Below are 24,018 nucleotides of genomic sequence, written 5' to 3'. Positions count from 1 at the left end.
AGTTCATCATACGGAAATCAATCAATGTGATACACCACATTACCAAGAGGAAAGCCAAAAACCACATGATCATTTAAATAGGCACAGAAAGGCTCGGATCATCTAGACAGAAAATCAATAAGGAAACACAGGCCTTAAATGACACATTCACCAGATGGACTTAATTGATATTTATAGAACATTCCATCCAAAAGCAGCAGAATAGACTTCCTTCTTAAGTGCACCTGGAACATTCTCCAGGATAGATCAGATGTTGGGCCACAAATCAAGCCTCAGTAAATTTAAGAAAACTGAAATCATATCAAGCATCCTTTCTAACTACAACGTTATGAGATTAGAAATCAGTTACAGGAAAAAAAACTGTAAAAAAACACAAACACATGGAGGCTAAACAATATGTTACTAAACGACCAATGGATCACAGAAGAAATCAAAAAGGAAATCAAAAAATACCTAGAGACAAATGACAGTGAAAACACGATGATCCAAAACCTATGGGACGCAGCAAAAGCAGTTCTAAGAGGGAAGTTTATAGCAATAAAATCTTACCTCAGAAAACAATAAAAAATCTCAAACAACCTAAATCTTACACCTAAAGCAACTAGAGAAAGAAGAACAAACAAAACTCAATGTTAGTAGAAGGAAAGAAATCATAAAGATCAGAGGAGAAATAATGAAATAGAGACAAAGAAAACAATAGAAAAGATCAATGAAACTGAAAGCTGGATCTTTGAAAATATAAACAAAATTGACAGATCTTTAGCCAGACTCATCAAGAAAAAAAGGGAGAGGGTTCAAATCAATAAAATTAGAAATGAAAAAGGAGAAGTTACAATGGACACCACAGAAATACAAAGGAACATAAGAGACTACTACAAACAACTATATGCCAATAAAATGGACAACCTAGAAGAAACGGACAAATTCTTAGAAGGGTACAACCTTCCAAGACTGAACCAGGAAGAAACAGAAAATATGAACAGACTAATCAGAAGTACTGAAATTGAAACAGTGATTGAAAACCTTCCAACAAACAAAAGTCCAGGACCAGATGGCTTCAGAGGCGAATTCTATCAAACATTTAGTGAAGAGCTAACACCCATCCTTCTCAAACTCTTCCAAAAAACTGCAAAGGCAGGAACACTCCCAAGCATATTCTACATTAAAAGGATCATACACCATGATTTATCCCAGGGATGCAAGGATTCTTCAACAACTGCAAATCAATCAGTGTGATATACCACCTTAACAAACTGAAGAATAAAAACCATATAATCATCTCAATAGATGCAGAAAAAGCATTTGACAAAATTCAACACCCATTTATGATAAAAACTCTCCAGAAGTGGGCATAGAGGGAACTTACCTCAACATAATAAAGGCCATATATGGCAAACCCACAGCTAACATCATTTTCAATGGTGAAAAGCTAAAAGCATTCCTTCTAATATCAGAAACAAGACAAGGACACCCACTGTCACCACTTTCATTCAACATAGTTTTGTAAGTCCTAGCTACAGCAATAAGAGAAGAGAAAGAAATAAAAGGAATCGAAATTGGAAAAGAAGAAGTAAAATTACCACTGTTTGCAGATGACACGATATTATACACAGAAAATCCTACAGATGCTACCAGAAAAGTACTAGAGCTCATCAATGAATTAGGTAAAGTTGCAGGATACAAAATTAATACACAGAAATTTCTTGCATTCCTATACACTAACAACAAAAGATCAGAAAGAGAAATTAAGGAAACAATCCCATTCACCATTTCATCAAAAAATATAACCTACTAAGGAGACTTTTGACTTGTACTCTGAAAACTATAAGACACTGATGCAAGAAATCGAAGATGATACAAACAGATGGAAAGATATACCATGTTCCTGGATCGGAAGAATCAATACTGTCAAAATGACTATACTACCCAAGGCAATCTACAGATTCAGTGCAATCCTTATCAAATTACCAATGGCATTTTTCACAGGACTAGAACAAAAAATTTAAAATTTGTATGGAAACACAAAAGACCCTGAATAGCCAAATCAATCCTGAGAAAGAAAAACAGAGCTGGAAGAATCAGGCTCCCTGACTTCAGACTATACTACAAAACAGTGTGGTACTGGCACAAAAATAAACACATAGATCAATGGAACAGGACAGAAAGCCCAGAAATAAACCCACACACCTATGGTCAATTAATCTATGACAAAGGAGGCAAGAATATACAATGTAGAAAAGACAGCCTCTTCAATAAGTGGTGCTGGGAAAACTGGACAGCTACATGCAAAAGAATGAAATTAGAACATTCTCTAACACCATATACACACATAAAGTCAAAATGGATCAAAGACCTAAATGTAAGGCCAGATGCTAAAAAATCCCTAGAGGAAAACATAGGGAGAACAATCTTTGACATAAATCGCAACAATTATGTTCTTTGATCCACCTCTTAGAGTAATGAAAATAAAGCAAAAATAAACAAATGGGATCTATTTAAACTTAAAAGTTTCTGCACAGCAAAGGAAACCATAACCAAAACGAACAGACCCACAGAATGGGAGAAAACATTTGCAAACGAAGTGACCAACAAGGGATTAATCTCAAATTATACAAACAAAAACAAACAACCCAATCAAAAAATGGGCAGAAGATCTAAACAGACATGCCTCCAAAGGAGACATACAGATGGCCAACAGGCACATGAAAAGATGCTCAACATCACTAATTATCAGAGAAATGCAAATCAAAACTACAATGAGGTATCACCTTACACCAGTCAGAATGGCCATCATCAACAAGTCTACAAACAATAAATGCTGGAGAGGGTGTGGAGAAAAGGGAACCCTCTTGCACTGTTGGTGGGGATGTAAACTGGTACAGCCACTATGGAGAACAGTAAGAAGGTTCCTTAGAAAACTAAAAATAGAACTACAATGATCCAGCAATCCCACTTCTGGGCACATATCCAGAGAAAACCATAACTGAAAAGCTACATGCAGCCCAATGTTCAGCACTATTTACAACAGCCAAGACATGGAAGCAACCTAACTGTCCATTCACAGAGGAATGGATAAAGAAGATGTGGCACATATATACAATGGAATATTACTCAGCCATAAAAATAGTGAAATAATGCCATCTGCAGCAACATGGATGGATCTAGAGCTTATCATACTAATAAGTCAGACAGAGAAAGACAAATATCATATGAAATCACTCATATGTGGAATCTAATTTTAAAAAATGATACACATGAACTTATTTACAAAACAGAAACCGACTTAATAGATTTCAAAAACAAACTTATGGTTACCAAAGGGGAAACGTTGGGCAGGGAGGAATAAATCAGGAGCTTGGGATTACATACAGACACGACTATATATAAGATAGATAACCAGCAAGGACCTACTGTATAGCACAGGGAACTCTACTCAGTATTCTGTGATAACCTATATGAGGAAAGAATCTGAAAAAGAATGAATATATGTATATGTATAACTGAATCACTTTGCTGTATACCTGAAACTAAAACAACATTGTGAATCAACTATACGCCAATAAAATTTAAAAACCAACCAACAAACAAATAACAACCCAGTCAAAAAATGAGCAGAAGACTTATTTAGATATTTTTCCAGAGAAGACATACAGATGACCAACAGGCCCACAAAAAGATGTTCAACATCGTTAATTATTAGAGAAATGTAAATCAAAAGCACAATGAGGTATCACTCAAACAGGTCAGAATGACTATCATCAAAAAGTCTACAAATAATAAAGCTGGAGAGGGTGTGGAGAGAAGGGAACCCTCCTACACTGTTGGTGGAAACGTAAATTGGTGCAGCCACTATGGAAAACAATATGGAGGTTCCTTAAAAAGCTAAAAGTAGAGCTACCATATGATCCAGCAATCCCATTCCTGGGTATATATCCAGAAATAACTAAAACTCTAATTTAAAAAGATACATACACCCCAGGGCTTCCCTGGTGGCGCAGTGGTTGAAAGTCCGCCTACCGATGCAGGGGACATGGGTTCATGCCCCGGTCCGGGAAGATCCACATGCCGCGGAGTGGCTAGGCCTGTGAGCCATGGCCGCTGAGCCTGCGCGTCCGGAGCCTGTGCTCCACAATGGGAGAGGCCATAACAGTGAGAGGCCCGTGTACCACAAAAAAAAAAAAAAAAAAAGATACATACACCCCAATGTTCATAGCAGCAGTATTTACAATAGCCAAGACATGGAAGCAACCCATGTGCCTATCAACAGATGACTGGCTTAAGAAGATGTGGTGTGTGTGTGCGTATATATATATAATGGAATATTACTCATAAAAAAGAATGAAATATTGCCATTTGCAACAACATAGATGGACCTCGAGAGTATTATACTTAGTGAAATAAGTTAGACAGAGGAAGACAAATATTATATCACTTACATATAGAATCTAAAAAATAACACAAATGAATCTATATACAAAACAGAAACAGACAGACACAGAAAACAAACAGTTATCAGAGGGGAAAGGAAGGGGGAGGGATAAATTAGGAGTATGGGATTAACAATCTACTACATATAAAATAGATAAGAACAAGGATTTACTGAATAGAACAGGGAATTATGTTATCTTGAAATAACTTATAATGGGAAATTATCTGAAATATATATATATACAACTGAGTCACTTTTCTGTATACCCGAAACTAACAGAAGAGTGTAAATCACCTATACTTCAATTAAAAAAAAAGTCTGAAGTCCAAAATACTCTTATAAAAGTAAAAACATATCTCCTTACCAATAACAGAATAATAATTCCCTATATTATTCACTGACTTTTTTTTCTAGCGCTCTCTCATTTTTCATCCACTTAAGGTATGATCAGAAAGAGAAGGGGGAATATATGAATAATCTCAAACCTGTTAAAAGTGCACACTGATGGATGTCTTCATTTACAAACTTCATAAAGGTATCCTCATCCTAAAACAAGAGAGTTTTAAATTAGTTATCTTTTAAAAACCAGCAGTTTCCCAATCCAGAAATTTTTTACATCTACCTTAGTACTTAGAATTGAGTGTGTCTTTAATCTTTAATAAATGAAAAAATTCAAGGTTATTATTGGCTATTGGTCTCAAAGCACCCAACACTTCAAATATCCTGAAACAAAGTTTTCATCTTTCATTCCTCTTCTTCCACAAGGTAAGGTCATATTAATGATTATAGAGAAGGAACAGTTTAAAGATTCTTGCTAAACCTGGCAAAACAGGTTAAATTACGACTAAAATTAACCAAAAAAAGAAGAAAAAAGAAACACAGAAAGCCATTGCCGGGACTTCCCTAGTGACTCAGTGGTGAAGAATCCGCCTGCCAATGCAGGGGACACGGATTTGAGCCCTAGTCTGGGAAGATCCCACATGCCGCAGAGCAACTAAGCCTGTGAGCCACAACTACTGAGCCTGCACTCCAGAGGCCGCGAGCCACAACTACTCAGCCCGAGTGCCACAACTACTGAAGCCCTCGCACCTAGAGCCTGTGCTCCTCGGCAAAGAGAAGCCACCGCAATGAGAAGCCCGCGCACCGCAACGAAGAGTAGCCCATGCTCGCCGCAACTAGAGAAAGCCCGCGTGCGCACAGCAAGGAATGCAGCCAAAAATAAATAAATAAATAAATTTATGGAGGGGGGAGAAAGCCATTGACTTAAAGGGTTATACATCATTTGGGGAGTCTATTTTGGGACCTTAACTTACATAGATAATTTATACTTTACTAAAATGTGAAGGAAATTTCTTAGAAATATGTGCTGGGACCAGACAAAATATTTGTAACTACTGCATTTTGTTTCTCCACTACCCCCTTCTTCCTCCATGTACTTTCCTTTGTTACAACAGTGCCACATGAAACCTATGATGGTGACACACAGTAGGTTTAGAAATAGGTTTCACTATTATGATACACATTATAATGTAACATAGAATTAGTACATATAAGAAAATAAGTGGACATGAATTATAAAAATAAAACCCTAATAATTATTATTACAAACATTTTAATAAAACTCAGAAGAATCTCAGCCGAAATATTTTCTGAAAAAAACCCCAAAATCAATATAGATTCTCTTTCTAGATAGGGCATACTGCACACATTAATAGCTTTGCTTTCAATCAATTTATTTCCCAACTTCAGTGAAAAGTGATTTAAATATCCAACGGACTTTTACAGCCAACTGAATTTATAATATTTTTACTGGGAATTTATATTTTATAACAAGTTTTATTTCTAAGTAGGATTAAGTTGAGAAAAACATACTGATTCATCTTCACTGATTGTTCTGTCTGAATAGTCTTCCTTTTCTGAATCTTCTGACATCTCTTCCAATATTTGGCTCGAAATTTCTTTTATTATGTAGGTAGGCTGTAAAACAATTTGTAAGGAACTTACTTGACAGTTTTCTTTTTAAGTACACACTAAACGTGTACCCCCAAATATATTCAATTTTATTTAATTAACAGTGACAACAGGCTTCTCTAAAATTAAGACACAGCTAATTAAACCTTTAATTTCAAAGATTTGAAGAAATTCTCCATTTTTATAAGATAGAGACAAGTCAGAATAAGACAAATCACGTAAATAATTCAATTGAAAAAGGAATTTCCAGGGTACATAATCAAATCCTAGACTTACAGTTAAATGCCACACAGCGATAGCGAGTTCAGAATGATTCTGAGGCACTGAAAAGCTCATGCATCAGAGAAATATTACAGTTACTTATTCAGGTAGTGAGTTGTAGCAATACAGTTAATTTTTTTTTTTCGGCTTAATTTTCATTTGACCAAAAAGTTCAAATGACAGTAGGTTTTTTTCTCTATATTTTGGTTAATATTCTGTAGACTGTCTCTGTTCTAATATTCGATCATATTAGTCTTACTGGAATAGTTAACTTACTTCACTAGTTATCAGAAGGTTGTATCGACAATGACCTCTTAAGTGGTAATTAAGACAATGAAATAATAGAAATTCCTTGTCAAGAGTCTACTATTTTTGAGAGACCAAAGGAATTTACTAATTTCGAATCTACTAGTTTATGCTCCTCTCTACAAAAAGTGGGTTTTCGAGCGTGGACCACAAACAATACAGCCCAAGCTCCATAGCGAATAACTTTACGAATGCCACAGAGAAGTCTGTCTTACGGGTGACACCTTCAGTAGTAAGAGGCTTAAGTTTCCGTCTGGGGATCACAACTCCGAATTTGGAAAACTGGACTGGCATAAATCTTGATTCTGTTTCCTTACATGAGCGTATGAGGCGCACCAACGTGCAGACCTACTGCGGAGTAAAACCTGAGCTTCAGGAAAGGCACACACACAGATGGATCCAATAAGCGCTCCGTGCGCACCTTCCACGTCAGAAGCGAGAGAGGCCACAGCAGGCGCGGCCTCGCCCAGCGGCGCCGCGGCAGTCTCGGCGCAGGAACGATGACTTCCCTTCTTGGCGGGAAGGACGATGAAGCCACAATTCCTGGTGGCGAAGTTTTCCTCCCACACTCGGCGACACGGCAGTGGAGGGAGGGGCGCCTTTTCTGGGCGCGCTCGTTTCGCGCAGGGACTTTCCCTCTCTGCACTTCACTGTCCCGCCTCGGCCTCCTCACTCTCGCCTCGAGTCCCACGGTCAGGCCAGTAGTCCCTTCCGTGCGCCGGGAGCAGCCGTCCTGCCCGTGACACCTACAGCCCAGCGACTGGAAAGAACGCTGCCGCTGCCGTTTAGCAGCCCTAGCCACGCCCTTCATCACGTAGCGCAGCACTCGTTACCAGGGCAACGGGCTCAACCTCGCGAGACCTCAGACTGGTCAGCTAAGCGGGATTTCGGCTGAAGGAAAGGAAAAGCCCGGAGGATGTGGCGGACTAGCAGCAGAGGAGTGGGCGTCAAAGGGCATCCCGAGGGGCGGAAAGGTAGAGAGCAGGGGGCTGGCGGGAAATTTTAGGGGTGGAGGCAGGGCAGCTATTTGTCCCTACGGTTCTGCACATCGGTTGTTTGCCATATCTGTCCCTTCTTCGAGCAGACACTAGAGCAGACTGGTCAAGACTTCTGCTTTGTTGATCTTCAGTTGTATCCACACCGAGTTGCGTTTTGCACGGTTGTGTGACTAATGATCTTTATTGGATTCGGAAAAAGAGACTTTTTAAATATTTGATGGAAGAGTCCTAGATTTTCTTGGGTGAGCTTGCAAGATTATTATTAGCTCAGAGATTCTTTAAGTATAATAATCGTTAGCTAACGTATCAAGAACATCTTCGGGGACACTATGCAAATCACTTTACATGTATTGTCTCATTTAATTAAATATGATCTTTCCATAACACATTTAGCCATTATTCCTGTACATCCCACCTTGATTTCCCCCTGGTCTGTAGCTTAGTGGATAATTTATTTAGAATACTTTTCCAAGTAGAGCTAAAAATAAGTCTTTAAATGTTTAGTGCCTGCACGAGGCATTATGTGTCATGAGATTTGTAATACTGTAGAAATGGAGATAATGGAAAAGTAAAATAAAGGGCAAAGCAATAGCTTAAACATGAGGTTAATAGCCTCTGCTTAAATTTTGTTAGTTTCCAAAAAATAACATGTTCTTTGAGGTCAGTGATTTAGAAGATTGGACCTTCCAGAAAAAGAAATAGAGCAGGTATTAGATCACACTTTCTTGAAAATCAATTACCCTTTATAATTGTACCTTGTGTTATGTAATACATATGTTACTAAAGGTGACATGCATAGAGAATTTTTACATACGGAATCTATTTTTCTGTTGGATTTTAGAGTCATGATTGCAAGCCATAGTGTCAGACACACAAGGTGAAACTCCAAGAAATGATCTAACCAGGTTACACAAGAAATTAATGGCAGAGCTGGGACTTAAATCTCAAGATTTTTAGTCCAAATATTTACATGATCATATTTCAAGTAATCCTACAGAGAAAAATTAGTGCATAATAAAAATAGGAATTCAAAAAAACCTTTGAAAATTGTATTTATTCATTCTTTCATTAATTCAACAAATATTTATTCAATGCCTACTAATTGCCAGGGACTGTTCCCAGTGTAATAAAATGGACATTCCTTGTGGAGGTTATGTACTACTGAGAGAAGAAAGACCAATACTTGAAAAAAGCACTCAGGTGATGAAAATTGCTGTGGCGAGAAATAAGGGAAAAATAAAGAGCATAGGGAGTGCTCTAGTGGGTGGGCCTTGGTAGGGGTGGCTCTCTTGATGGAGTGTCCAGGAAAGTCTCTCTGACCAGGCTTTTGAGCAGAGACCTGAAGCAAGTAAAGGGATGAGCCACGTGGATGCCTAGAGGAAGACCCTGGCAGGCAGGGGAAACAGCAAGTACAAAGGCTCTGAGAGAAAATCATGTTATGAATTATACTAGGCAGTACTGTTTCGTTGAAGCTTAGCTGGAGTCAGTACATTTTAAGAAAAGAGATTTCATTAGGACCTCTTTCTTCCCCAGGTAAATTTAAAATGATTTTCTTAAGCACCTGTTCCTTTTTAACCTTTTTTTTTTTAAACTTACTCTCCTATTCTAGACAGTAGAATACAGTGGAAATAAATTCTTTGCCTTTAAGTGCAAGTGGAAGGAAGACCTGCAGTAAACTTCAACCAAGGACTTTGATGTCGGTCTGAGTTTTTGTTCTCCTTTTCTCTGATCTTATCAGAGAAGGTTATGGGACATACTCCTTATGGAGCCAGCTTCTGCTTCCTGGGAAGGCAGCTTTGCCTGTGCAGCAACCTTTCCTCCTCCAATTTTTTGATGCATTCATCACCTCTAAGCCTGCAGTATAAAAGGCAATATAGTAAGAGTAAGAAAAGAGGAAAAGAAAAACCAAAACAGTACTCCAAAAGGCACAATTATTGGTGTGGGAATCAGGAGGAAAAAGGTCATGTTAGCAACATGGCCAAATGTAAATTGCGTTAGGAATGTGATTTATTTTGTGTGATTATATCATTTTGAATTTGTTGAGCAGAGGCTTACATGAGCATATGAGGTGACTAGGGAAGTCAAAGTTATTTATGACATCACAGAAGTTAGTGGTTATGTGGCTGTAGAGGCCTCGTCATAATTTGGCTGAGGAAGCCATACTGGATCCTGGGAGCCTTGGGGTCATCTAGTACCCGTCACGCCTTCCTCAGGCTATCAGGGTCTAGGATGTTCCAGTGTAGGGCCAAACCACTCCAACAGTTTCCAGATCTTAAGATCTGTCCCAGCCAGTCAACTAACCAAGACTTAGCTCAAAGGCCATCCCCTAAGTGAAGTCTTTCCTGATCCCTCTATCATTGGTAGAATACTTACACTGTTAGTTTATGTACTATGTCTAAATTTGGGGACTATAGTGAAGTATTATTCTTCTGAACACTTGGAAATGAGGTAGTAAGAATGCCCCCAGCTTGTTCAACAATGAACAGATAGGATAAATCACCTCAAAAGAGAAAGTTGGCTCCCAGGCTCAGGGTGAAGTTTCATGATAAAAAACATGAAATGGTACCCGCCCCCCACTGCCACCAGTAAGTGCACCTGAACTGTGCAACGGTGAAATCCCCCTTCTCATTAAGGACGTGTTGGCCAGATCCCACAACTTTTCAGCCACTTCCTTTCATTTTCATATTTAAGACTTCGTTCTGGTATTTGGTATTAAGTACACTTTAAACTTCAATTTCAAACTCGATTCAATGCCCTCCTCCTCATTACCCCCTAGATCTGTCCCTAGCTCTGGTGACTGAGGAAGTGGGAGGGAATTGGTGTTTTGCTATTTACATTCATCCCCTATTTCTTCTGAGTGCTAGTTCCTTGTTGTGTTAGGAGGAGTAAGGGCTGGGGGGGAAAAGGCAGATATCTCCTTAACTGGGCCAGATTGCAGTCTGCATCGTTGGTCTCCAGGGCTGTTATTGGTCCTTGTCCGTGTGCTTCAAGAGGAGCATGGTGGCCCCAACCTGCCCCCTGACAAGGGGCTTTCTTCAAGGCATGCTCCTAGGAAATAGCAATCTCTTGTGAGGAATTAGGAGGAACAGAGGTTAGAATCTTTGATTCTTTATTTACTACCTCATAATTAATTTGGTTTGGATAAGGATCCAAATTTCTGTTTCCATTTACTTTTCTTCCAGCATTTGCTTATGTTAGTACTTGGCAAAGGTAGTTTGTAGAAAATAAATGTTTTACTGAAATAGTAATGTTGATTTTGGCAAACACTTTTCTCATTAGGAAGGCAAAGCTAATAGCAATTGCATTTATCCATGGACTCTAGTCTAAATGGACATGCATCTAAAACTAAAGATATACAAAGGTTGAAAGTGAAGGGGTGGAGAAAGTTATATCATATATACAAGTACACACACACACACACACACACACACAGATTGAAAGTAAAAGGGGAAAGTAAAGTTATATCATACAAGTGCTAACCAAAAGAAAGCCATGGTAGCAATGTTAAGAACAGAAAAAATAAACTTTAAGGCAAAAATCTTTGTTACAAATAGAGGGTCACTTCATAATATTAAAAATATTCAATTCACTTGGTAGATAAAATGATTCTAGATTTTGGTGTATGCACCAAAAACATGACTTTAAATATGAAAGCAAATTTAACAGAATTACAAGGAGAAATAGACAAATCCATAATTATAGAGGGAGATTTTCACATTTCCAATTCAGTAACAGCTATAACAAAGGAACAAAAAAAATCCAGTAATGATATAGAATGTTTGGACAACATGATTAATAAGCTTGAATACAAATAGACACAGCACTCAGATAAAGACCTTGTTAGGCCATCTCCTCACTCCCGTGGAAGAACACATATTTAGGGTCATGAGATTTTCATTTCTTAACCATCCTTCCATTTGGAGCACACATGCAAGCAAGAGTAGAAAAAAACCCTACAATACAGACCAGTTTCTACATCACACAGAAGACTGTAACATCTTTGAGCTCAGACCCTGAAGACACACAAGATTAATGTTCATCCAGCCCTAATCCTATCAGTTTGGTATTAGTACTACAGATTGCATTATTTTCATTACTTAATTTTGTGATTGACTTTGATGATAACATTGTCTAAACTTAGACCCCTTCTTGTTAGAATGTAGAAGTCAAAAGTATTAATTATTGGGTTGGCCAAAAAGTTCGTTCGCGTTTTTCCATAACATCATACGGTATTTTTTAAGTTACCGTAATTTTGTTAACTCGTCAATTTCATGAACAAGATTTAGCGGACTGTTCAGGGCCTCCCGACTCACAATTTAAAACCTTTGTGAGAAAAGCCTCAGATTTCAAGTAGTGCTACATAAATATATAAAATTACTGGGACTTCCCTGGTGGTCTAGTGGTTAACACTCCACACTCCCAGTGCAGGGGGACCGGGTTTGATCCCTGGTCAGGGAACTAGATCCCGCATGCCTAAACTAAGAGCCCGCATGCCGTAAGTAAAAGAGCCTGCATGCCACAACTAAAGATCCCACATGCCGCATCTAAAACCTGGCGCAGCCAAATAAATAAATAAATATTAAAAAAAAATACTATGAAAAAATATCTTTGGATTTAAAGGTAATCGCCAGTGCCTTGCAAATAGTAACTATTCTACAAACAAACAGTATATATTAAATGGGTATTTCTACTGTAAAAGACAATGCCTTTGGGAAAACAGTACTGCCACCGTAGGTGCCAGAGGGGTGACATGTGACTACACTGGGAATGAGAAGGAGGATGAAGGAACATTTGATAATGTGTTTTTTTGAAGAAGGTTTTCAATCCCTCTTTTCAACCTTTTCTATATATGTTTGGTCAGTTGTCTCTACCAGAGCAATTTTTATTTTTTAATAAATTTATTTATTTTATTTATTTATTTTTGGTTGCGTTGGGTCTTCGCTGCTGCGCGTGGGCTTTCTCTAGTTGCGGCAAGCGGGGGCTACTCTTCGTTGCGGTGCATGGGCTTCTCATTGCAGTGGCTTCTCTTGTTGTGGAGCACGGGCTCTAGGCGCGTGGGCTTCAGTAGTTGTGGCACATGGGCTCAGTAGTTGTGGCTCGCGGGCTCTAGAGCGCAGACTCAGTAGCCGTGGCACACAGGCTTAGTTGCCTCGCGGCATGTGGGATCTTCCTGGACCAGGGCTCGAACCCGTGTCCCCTGCATTGGCAGGCGGATTCTTAACCACTGTGCCACCAGGGAAGTCCCTACCAGAGCAATTTTTAATATTTTGTTGGAAAGTTGCCTGTAATAAGTATTTAAAAATATGAAATGGCTTTCCTCTTTAAAGAATGAAACCAAGACTCAATCTGAAATATGCATTTTGCTATAGCATCATCTTTATTACATCAGATAGAACTCTTGTAATCAATATAGTACATAAAAATAAGTGAGGCAAAGACATTTGGAGGAATTCCATTTATTGTGGATGCATTTTCACAATATATATTTATTGCAGCGATCAATTATCAGTGAAAAATATCGTGTTTATAAAATTTTTAGGAATGGCAGATTCACAGAACATGCTAGTCACCTTGCAGTTTTACTTCTTAAAAAGATAACAGAGAGAATTGTAATCAAACAAGTAAACAAGGAATTTTTCAAGAAATTAAATCCAAACTGAACAAAATTCTAACCCTAAAACTTATTCCATCCAAATATTGGAATAAAAGTCAGGATCGATCGATATATTCTCTTCTTAAATTTAGACTTTCTAGAAAAAAACATAAAATAGTGATCAGGAGAGGCTCTTATTCAAAAGTACAACAAAGAAATGTTATCTCGCCATAGGCCTTAATTCAAACTTTGATCCATTTCACTCGAATGCTGGGAGTCAATGCCAACTCAGGCACTGCATGTGAATTCTGGTTCATCTTACCATAGACTCATGTCTACTCTGTCATGGATGGGTGACTTATGCGATATTGCTGGCTTTACTTTCTTTGGCCCAGATGTGCTAAAAGCTAGAGGATTCAATAACTCTACTGATATATGAGGAAAATGGACTCTGGAAGGCACTGGTCACTCCTCATGCCAGCCCTACCCTGGCTGGCTCTCCCAGGGGAACACTGTGGATTAGAAAAGAGTCATTTGGGAGGCTCCCTCATTGTGGTAGGAATTGAGACTAAGACAATTTTGGTAAGTCATGAGGTATACGTTTATAGCACTACACTATATGTATATCTCTATGCTAGAACATATTGCCAAGACACTGGAGTACTCTTTTGTCATCTATTGTGAAGAATAGATGAATGCTTATTAGCTAAAATAAGATCTGATACCTGGATTGGGTGTGTACAAATGACGAGTTGATAGACTCTTAGGGAAAAAGGTAAAACTAATAAAAATTACATATATTTTTTGAAAGTTCAACACAGTATCAACTTATGGCAAGTGCCAATGACTAATAAAGGTAGAAAACTTTAACTAAAAAGGTGTTTCAGTATGTTAAAGATGGAAGTACTGTCATGACTCCTAAATATTGGCTTTTGCTTACTTTTCTGCTTCCAGAGATTACCCAAAGTTGGTCGTAGTACACCTATTCATGGAATTCCAATCTGCACAACTTTGCCACTAAAATTCTCATCTTTAAATTTTAGAGAAGGAAGAGACCTCAGACATCATCTAAGCCAACCGATTGTGAACTTGATTCTTAAGAATGAAGTTTGGAGCAAGCTTTGAGATTTAGTACGATTCACACTGGACTTCAAGACTGCTTTTAATTATAAACTAAATACTATGCTTTATAGAAAATGTCAATTCATTTTGACACTTCTAATCTCTTTCTTATAGGTTATTGGGCATTGGAAACATATTGATACCTATTCTGCCATGTTTCTATTGGCAAATATGAAATATTAATATAATATTGTGATTTTTAATTTTTAAAAAGCAGTGATATTGGCTAGTTACAGGGACATACTGCTAAATATAATAGCCTAGCACATAAAAAAGCTTTCTACCATTAGTGTGTTTGTATATGTGTATGCACATACATACATGATCACGTCATCTAAAATGTGGTTCACTATCACTACCAAAGAAATCCACAAAGCAACCAACCTAAAGAAATCAGTACCACTGTCAGCTAACATCAAAATCCAATTTAGATATTCATCAGCATGAAAAAAGTAATACCTTAACAGTACATCTTTTTTTTTTTTTTAAAGACAATCATTATTGTAGTATCTAAAATCTGAAATGGGTGACTTTCACAAAGTGTTATAATTGCCTACTAAGATAATTTCTTCCATGCTTTATTCTAAAGTGCAGAAACAACATGATTTCTGTATTTAAAAAACAAAAAAACACAAAAAACACTATGGTTCATTTTTCTGGATACTGCACACATTCCTCAGCCAATTTTCGACTCGAATCTCCTTTTGTTGACTTCCGATGTGGTTAATATCACCGTTCAGACACAGAGTTATGATGATCAGTAGAAAAGTCTCTATTTCACAGCATGGGTTTCTTTAGAAACAGGCTCCTGTGCAAAGGCAATACTTTTACCATGAACATCTCTAGACCGTGATTATTAAATATAGTGATAATATACATGGGTTTACTGGGATAATGAAAAACAAAACAAAAGGAAATGAACCCAATTTAGTAAATCAACATAAATATAAAACAGAGCAAATTAGCCCTCTTCAACTGAGCTGGTCCGGCATCTTGAGCGGCTACTTTGGGTTCTTTCTTGAACTGTCTCAAACCTGCTAAGAGAAGAGAGCTTTAAGTGGTCAGGCCATGGTGTTTCAGCCAGACATTTTGTGTCAGAATTTAAAAAAAAAAAAAAGATAATATGGCAGGAATAAATGTCTATGAAAGGGAGGATTATTTGGGGCATTCTATTCAAATATGCTCCTCTTCTTTCAGGCTATCCTTTCTTCTGTTGGTTTTTTTTGCTTTCCTCTTTCTTTCTTCTTTATATTCCCCTTTTCATATCTTGATCTTGAGCCTTGCTCATAGCATTCAGGGTCAAGGAGGTTTTTTTAAAACACTACTTACTACAAGGGCCAGGACTCTATAATGTGTGTTCCAGGACAGGCACGCATGACTGAATGGCTGTCTCAGCCACATCAAGGCATGATAGTAAACTGGACTATGCTTATCTTTAGTGTCCTCCTATTTTTTCATTTCCTACCTCCTATTCTTATGCCCCTACCCTTGAAACTTATCTGACCAATGGCCTTATTGTACACCATTTCTTTCCCTCAGCTAGCTGCTAAAAATTCTTGCTGAGGTATTCACAAATGTTAAAGTGTTATGAATCTGCAATTTCAAATGTGTTGTATAGTTTCATTTCAAAGGGATTACTGCGTGATACTAATGAATTTGACATTTTGGACCAAAGGAGCTACCTACTTTGCTACCTCACAAACTCAGCTCTGGGCCTGCTGGTTATGTTATTATTATTGCTATAGAAAGAGTTTTGTGGTATAGACCAAGGAGGAGGGGGCAGTATGTATGTGTATGAAGTCTCACCCTGTCACCGTCCCACCTTGTACCACACACATTATTGCATAATTCCAGGGAGTACCATTCATGTTGTATGTGAGTGGTGTTCTCTGAGACCTACCATTCCAGATCATATCTTTACTCTACTTCCTAGAACCCTGGTTCAGAGGAATGTCGTCCAGAGGGGATCTATTAAACCTGTGATGATGGCCTATGGACGGCCGACACCCCCTACTCAGAAAGGAGGCTATATAAACATTTAGACTGTCATTTCTGAAAGGTCATTTCGAGAAGGGTCATAATGGCTTAGGCCAACAGAAGTTCATTCTTTGTTTAAAAAAAAAACAACTACAAAATGATTCCCCTCCATTCCACCAGAAGAAAATTGTACAAGGAACTTTAGAACTTTACATTTTCTGCTGAATATGCAATCCTAAAAAAAAGCAGCATGTATAAGGGTTAAGAATGCAGGCTCAGAACAGACTGCCTGAATTTAATCCAGGCTTTGCTCCTTATTTGCTGTGTGACTTTGAGAGAGGTACTTAATATCTCTGTGCCTCATTCTCCTTAACTCTAAATGGGGGTAATAATAATGGTGATTGGAGAGTCAAATGAGATAATGTAGGTTGAGAAGGCATATAGTGGATGCTCATTACATTTTAGTGGTTTGTAATGGTGAAAATTATTACTGGTACTTTGAATATATTTAGCAGTTATTTAGAAAACTTAACTAATGGAGAAGATGTAACACACTCAGGAAGCTGCACCAGACTTATCAGCACGTCGTAGAAAGTAGGAAAGAGGAAGCAATTCTCTCCCTTCGGTGAGTTGTAGAGATTCTTCAGTTGTCTTTGAGATGTTCTTCAGTCCTGAGTTTGCTTAAAAAGTGCTTCTGGGTATAGAGTTCTACATCAGCCCATAAGCAGTCTATTCTAATCTTACTTATTGTCGCTCTCTGATTTTTCTCTTTTCAATTTTCCCTCTACCAAGAGAGAAGAGTGGAATTATTACTTGAATGGGGAATTAGGAGTTGAATTAGCTCCTTGTACAACAAGGGGTCCTATTTTTAGTTTGTGCATCATTTAGATATTGACCACAGGCCACTTTGTGAAGGATGAGCAGAAGGCCAAAGAAAGACAAATCCAAGCATTCTTAGCCATTAGTTTTCATAGGGTAGCAAATTTTGCTAACTTTTGAATATTATTTCAATTTTTTTGCCATATCAGCCTTGAGTCCTAGGCTGCTGGCAATGTAACCCCTTAGAATGGTTGCAGAAAGCAGCTTTGAAACTACTCAAGGAGACAGACATTCTTTCCTAGGTGATCTGCAAATTCTGATTTCCAAGCCTGGACCTTGTAAGGAAATGTAGACCATGGTTATACCACACAGCCTTCTGTTTTCAACACCCCTACCACTATGGTGTTTCTAGAATGTCTTAATGGGAGCCATCCCACGGATCTAGACTATTCACCTTGTATGACTGACAAACCTACCATGCTGAAGGCTCCGTGACATTGCCTTTCACGGTACCATACACAAGTCTTTAGAAACTGATGGTTACCCAGACAAGACTCTGTGGATCAGCATTATTTCTTTTTTGACCCTGGGACAGCATACTGCAGGATACAGCAGGAAGAGAACCTGTGGAAAACAAATCTTCCGGTAGATTACCTTAGTGGGGGAAGTGACCTTGTCCACAGATTGCTTTTCCCAGAGGTTCCGCTTGCCAGATACGTCTCCTGGCCTCAAATCCTAATGAAGAGAAAGCAGAAAAAAATGATGGGTGGCTCTTCATATTTTCTGGCCAGGTCTAAATAAATCACCACATCTTTTGTTTGTTTATTTGTTTAATACACTTTATCCTAGTCATCTGAAATGGGTTGAATCAAAAGGATCGTTAGCCGTTGTTTGTTTGAACATCTTTATTGGGGTATAATTGCTTTACAATGGTGTGTTAGTTTCTGCTTTATAACAAAGTGAATCCGTTATACATATACGTATGTTCCCATATCTCTTCCCTCTTGCGTCTCCCTCCCTCCCACCCTCCCTATCCCACCCCTCCAGGCGGTCACAAAGCACCGAGCCGATATCCCTGTGCCATGCGGCTGCTTCCCACTAGCTATTTTATATGGACCCTGACCTATGCTGTGACAGGAGAATGGGCTGAAACTATCCAGCATTTAGGTCCTGTCATTCACCAAGGACATAACTGTTTATTGACCAGTAAAATTGGAATATAAGCATATTTAAAATGAGATAGCCAATTTTTAACTTTCTATGTCCTTAGAAGTGAATCGAGCATAGGTTAGTTTTAAATAATTTTGAGGGGGTTGGATAAGGACCTCACCCCTTGCCAATTAACTTTTCTTTGGTGCCTTGCCCATGGCCCCCAGCCCTTATGACTTTAACGTGTACCAGCTGGACTTCCAGTGGCCAACACTGCATCTCTTTGCATGAGGACTTCCTCTGGCTGCAGATGCCCACTTTGCTCCCAGGAGGCAGGCTGGACATCCAGAGAGTTAACACCCCCGGGAACAGTCTTCAGCCACTCACCCATGAGATTTGGTGCAAGAATATTTCTCAGACTCGCTCACGCCTCAGGTAGGATAACTCGGAAGCATGTGTTTTGTGGTGGCTTTCAGGCTTTCCCAGCAGGATTATGTTTAACAGCCGACGTAGTGACTTGCTTAATAAACATTCTTTATTGGCTGACTTCTTTTCCTGCCTCACTTCCTGTAGTGTTTTCTTCATGTCTCAAGTAAACTACTTGCACACGAACCACTATTTTAGGGTTTGCTTCTGGGCAGCCCAATCTAAGACATTTTTCTAATTGCACTTTCCTCAGATTAGAATAATTTTGTGTTTCCTGAGGAGCAAGGGGTAATTCAGAAGTGTATCAGGAGCACCTAGCCCCGTGAAATTAAACATTTACTACAAAGTGTATCCATAAGAGAAAGTGACAGTTGATGACATATATGAGAACATGTAAAGATCTTGGGAAGAAAACACTAAAATATGGTCAATGACAGCTATATATCTTTGAATCTTTATTTACTACCTCATAATTAATTTGGTTTGGATAAGGATCCAAATTTCTGTTTCCATTTACTCTTCTTCCAGCGTTTGCTTATATGAATACTTGGCAAAGGTAGTCTGTAGAAAATAAATGTGTTTTACCGAAATAGTAATGTTGATTTTGGCAAACCCTTTTCTCATTAGGAAGGCAAAGCTAATAGCAACTACGTTTATCCATGGACACCAGTCTAAATGGACATGTATTTTTCTTAGTAGATACTATTGAGATTGCAACACTAGAAATGCACTGGTTAAAAACATTACCATGTGAAGCAGTTCAGATTTGCCTTAATCTTACTGAATTTCTGGATTTTCACTGTGACATGGATTCCTGATATTCTATTAGAGAGTTACACCTATTTAACTTGGAACCAGTAAGCAACAAATCAGGTTGTTTTTGAAGAATTCCACTACATACGCCAATGTAAGTAGAAGCTGCCAAATTGTCTGGAAGACTGTTTTAAAAATTTGGAAACTATAATTAGGAACATGCTAATGGAAGCTCTGGAAAGCGGCTATTACTACTTTATTTATTTGATTCATATAAGAAAAATATTTTTCTTTCACATGAATACCCTTCTACTAAAGAAAATGAATTGTATTTTCCTTGAATCCTACCTATGAATCACTTGAGATCACTTAAAGAGTTAAAGAGTCCATTTTAAGAAAATATGAACATCTGAGCAGTAAATTGGCATTTTAACTCAAATGGGAAATATAAATGAAATTACCTGACCAGCCTACATTTTAGAGAAAGACCCACTCCAGAAGAAGAGGGAGAAATGAAGGCAGGGAAGCAGGTTTCCAGTCAACCAGAGATCAAAGAATGAAGAAGAAAATTCAGCTGAGAAAGACAATGTTGGGTTTTTTTTAAAACAAAAAGAAAGACAAATTAGCATTTTAATTGCTGTATATAACATGTAGTTTAGACACAAAGAACAGACTAACCAGATACAACAGACATACTTAGAACTGAATTCCAGTTACAAAGTTACACTGAAGTCCTATAAATTCTACCCACAAATAGCAATAGACGTCCCAGTAAAGACTCAGGTGCAGATCAATGTTTAAATAAGTTACTAGTTTTCAGAGACCCAAATAATATTGATTTGACAAGCTTTTGAGCACTTTTAATTATATGAAAATTAATGCATAACTAGTAGCAGAGGATGCTTTTTCTCTTCAGTGAATTTTATTTAGAACCGGACACTAATCCCATGGATTACTCTTTCCCTGGTTCTTGAGGTTTCACTGGGTGAGCACTATTTTGGTAAAAGAATTTCTCTCTGATTTTTCCTTAATGGCCACATGCCATACATCTGCAAACGCAAACCCAGGCTTTCCCTTTCACCCATACATGCCAAGGAATATAAACAAGGGGTTGAGAATAAATCACCTCTGGTCCCAAATTAGAAGGGAGCCTTTGGGAGCCTCCTATTTGCTGCTGTCTTTAGGTAATCCTCTGACATCCTGGGTTCAGGGTCAGTCTGACCAGAATCCCAAGGGTGTCAAACTCACAGGCCTGCCATGAAGGGCCAGGCTGGAAACACATGCCTGAAGAGGCTGGTGTAAGAAAATTTTAAAAAAGAAGGAGTCAACAAGTTAAAGAATGCATGCCTCCACACCTTAAAAACATGTTCAAATTATAATGCAAAAGAAGGAATATAGGGCTTCCCTGGTGGCGCAGTGGTTGGGAGTCCGCCTCCCGATGCAGGGAACGCGGGTTCGTGCCCCGGTCCCGGAGGATCCCACATGCCGCGGAACGGCTGGGCCCGTGGGCCATGGCCGCTGGGCCTGCGCGTCCGGAGCCTGTGCTCCGCAGCGGGAGGGGCCGCGGCGGTGAGGGGTCCGTGTACCGCAAAAAAAAAAAAAAAAAAAAAAGAAGGAATATAAAGCACAATGGCCCTGACTACACAGATCTTAGCTGCAGGCCACCAGTGTCACACCCCCCCGGACAAGACCTAGACAAAATTCTTTGCTTGACCTGTCTTTCTAAGCTGCCTTCCGGGACTTAACCTTTTGCCTGACAAGTTTTATGTATCTGCAGGATCCGTCCAGCCTTTTCCAGCAGTTTGGACATTTTCATTTCTTTTCTGCTGGATCCGTAGTGTCTGTGAGTTACCCTCCTGCCTTACTAAATTCCAAGTTATATATTTCCCCAAAGAGACCGCCATACTGCTATTCATGACGTGGCACATTGCTGGGCCTACTACTCTTGGGATGTGCACAAAGCTCAAAGTTATATATTAAGTACGATCTACTCAAACTGCCCTTTTATTTACAACATCAATTACACCTTGCTTTGTTTCCACCTGGCCTTTATTCAGGAAGCCACACTAATGTACCAAATCCAATGGGACCTGGGGAAGAAGAGATCATTATGATGTATACTACTTGCCACATTCTTCCTGCCTTTTCTCCTCTATCCTCTAGTAGACAGTCTAGCAAATTACTTACTAAATACTAGATAAAGCAGGCAATGATTTTGTAATTTCCCTGTAATGCCTTTTTGTCCTGCCATTTTTAGGAGGCCGTCAATAACTCCAGAAAATGGGGCTTTCTGTGGAAACCTTGACTCATTTATACCTATTGTAATAATAACTGTATTGAATCTTTTTAACCCTCCCATTAGGGTGACATAGATGATAGGCTTATCGGTTAAAGTGTTGATAGAAGAGTATGGGTCAAGTCCTGAACCAAATACATGAGTATAATCTGGGATAGAAATGAAACAGGTTGCAAATACATGTGTAAAAGCGACCATCTCCTTTAGCAATGTACCATACTCATCAAAGAAGAAAAACATATACCGTTTTCTCTTTATCTTTGCTGTCATGAGAAACCTTCAGTGTGTCCACGAACTTGCTGAACTTGTATTATATGCAGTGTTTTGGGGGAGAGGGTCTTTACATTTCATTAGGTTTTCAAAGGCGTCCATAATTCAAAAAGGTTAATAATCACTGATCTGGAACCACAAAACTTTATATAAACTGCCATTTAAAAAATAATTTCCACTCTTTATGTCACCTGGGGTGTTGGGGAAACTTGAGGCACTAAAGATCACATACCTTGTGGGTATGATCCCTCACCTCGACTGTCTCCTTTTATAGGTCCCCTTTCCTATATCTACTGGGAGAGGAAAAAGATTTTCTTTTCAATATATTAAGACTGTCCAATTGTAAATTGGGTTTACATTAGTTTTATACCTCTTGTAAGACCCATATGCAGAGAAGCTCAAGCTGAATATTAATTGACTACAAGGAATTGTACCCAAGAAAAGTATGGAAATATTTCCATTCTTTTCTTTTTAAATTGGAAAAGTGATGAAACTTTAGTGAATTTGGAGATTAAATATAGAGCAAAGGGATGCAACTAAATGCTCAACAGTGCAGAGGCCTAGGATTTGGAAAGCTTTTCTTCTACCTCTGGAATGGGGAGGTTGTGACAGTTGAGCCTTTGCTGCCTTGGGCACCAACAAAGGTATAAAAGCCAACTTAACAGAGAAAGTTCACCAGTATACAGTAGGGAGCTTAATAAGGTTTTTGATTATAACGATAAATGCAAGGCAATGACCAAATACATTCAATGAAAAGGTTAAAAGAATATTTTTATAGTAAGATAGCCACACTTAATAAGAAAATTTTAAATTTCCAAAAATAACATTCATAACCAGTTTTTATAGTTTCTACTTTTACGGTTGTTTTTTTTTTAAAATGGCTTTCCTTTGGAGGTGTTGACAAGAAAATTACAGCAATTATTTCAACAACTACCCAGTAACTGTATTTTTGTGTTAAGTTACAGAAATTAGGCAAATTAGAAAACATGGGTTCAAATAGCCAACATACACATTCTTTTGGGAATAAGTCTAGGGGTGCTCTTGACAGAGAAATGGCCAAGATAATTTGACATTTTCATTTTCAAATTCCTATCTGTAATTTATAGAGTAGAAGCTAAATGTGCAGACCAGTTAAGAGTGTAAATTTGAACTGCCTCAACGCTCTGGGAGGAGAGGTGATGGTCCCATTTTACCTTCTGGGTAATTATAGTGCTCGGGACTGTTCTCCCTCAATCTGAAGCCCTCCTTGTTTGTTATTCAGCAGTCACGGCCTTGTTTTTCCCAGGCAAGTAGACCAACAGCCTGTTTTCTTCTGTTGCTGGAAGCTGAGCTATGAGACAAATTCAGAAGAACCTGGAGCTACTTACAGAAGGTTTGGGAGCAGGTGACTTGTTTCCATCTGGGGTTTTGGTTAGCCATTCATTGATGCGGCTGGAGACCCCCACCTTTAAGCCAGCTGTTTCCTACAAAAGGCCAAGCATCTAATATTAAAGAAAAAAAAAAACCTACCTGGAAAGAAAATTTCAAAACAACCTCAAAATATTATCCAGTATTATTTCACATAACACTGATCAATTATTGATCATTATATTGAATATTTTCACAAAAATAAACCTTAAACCTGATATTTAAAGAGTATGTTATCTGG

The 24,018-nt window shown here is 38.5% G+C and overlaps 2 protein-coding genes across 19 annotated transcripts in view; both read right to left on the bottom strand.

Annotated features, from left to right (window-relative positions):
* AGBL3 (ATP/GTP binding protein like 3) overlaps positions 1-7,320 on the bottom strand; it is an 82,227-nt gene extending 74,907 nt beyond the window's left edge. Inside the window, 3 exon segments of the mRNA XM_029234181.1 lie at positions 4,915-4,975; positions 6,302-6,406; positions 7,285-7,320. Of these exon segments, the coding sequence (XP_029090014.1) occupies positions 4,915-4,975; positions 6,302-6,361 (121 nt within the window). The 5' untranslated portion in view covers positions 6,362-6,406; positions 7,285-7,320.
* A 5,999-nt stretch (positions 7,321-13,319) lies between these two features.
* CALD1 (caldesmon 1) overlaps positions 13,320-24,018 on the bottom strand; it is a 181,264-nt gene continuing 170,565 nt past the window's right edge. For 13 of the 18 annotated variants that reach the window (XM_029233569.1, XM_029233568.1, XM_029233584.1 and 10 more), the window contains 3 exons: positions 23,738-23,833; positions 18,131-18,211; positions 13,320-15,717 (listed from right to left, as the gene is read on the bottom strand). In XM_029233569.1, the coding sequence (XP_029089402.1) occupies positions 15,709-15,717; positions 18,131-18,211; positions 23,738-23,833 (186 nt within the window). In that variant the 3' untranslated portion in view covers positions 13,320-15,708. The remainder of the gene's footprint in view (positions 15,718-18,130; positions 18,212-23,737; positions 23,834-24,018) is intronic. The other 5 variants (XM_029233578.1, XM_029233580.1, XM_029233566.1 and 2 more) reach the window with 1 other exon arrangement.

Source organism: Monodon monoceros, unplaced genomic scaffold (assembly GCF_005190385.1).
Source record: "Monodon monoceros isolate NGI ecotype Baffin Bay Population unplaced genomic scaffold, NGI_Narwhal_1 Super_Scaffold_2, whole genome shotgun sequence".
NCBI classification, from domain to species: domain Eukaryota; kingdom Metazoa; phylum Chordata; class Mammalia; order Artiodactyla; family Monodontidae; genus Monodon; species Monodon monoceros.
The sequence above is the reverse complement of the archived record's forward strand: the minus strand, read 5'-3'. Positions and strand labels throughout refer to the sequence as shown.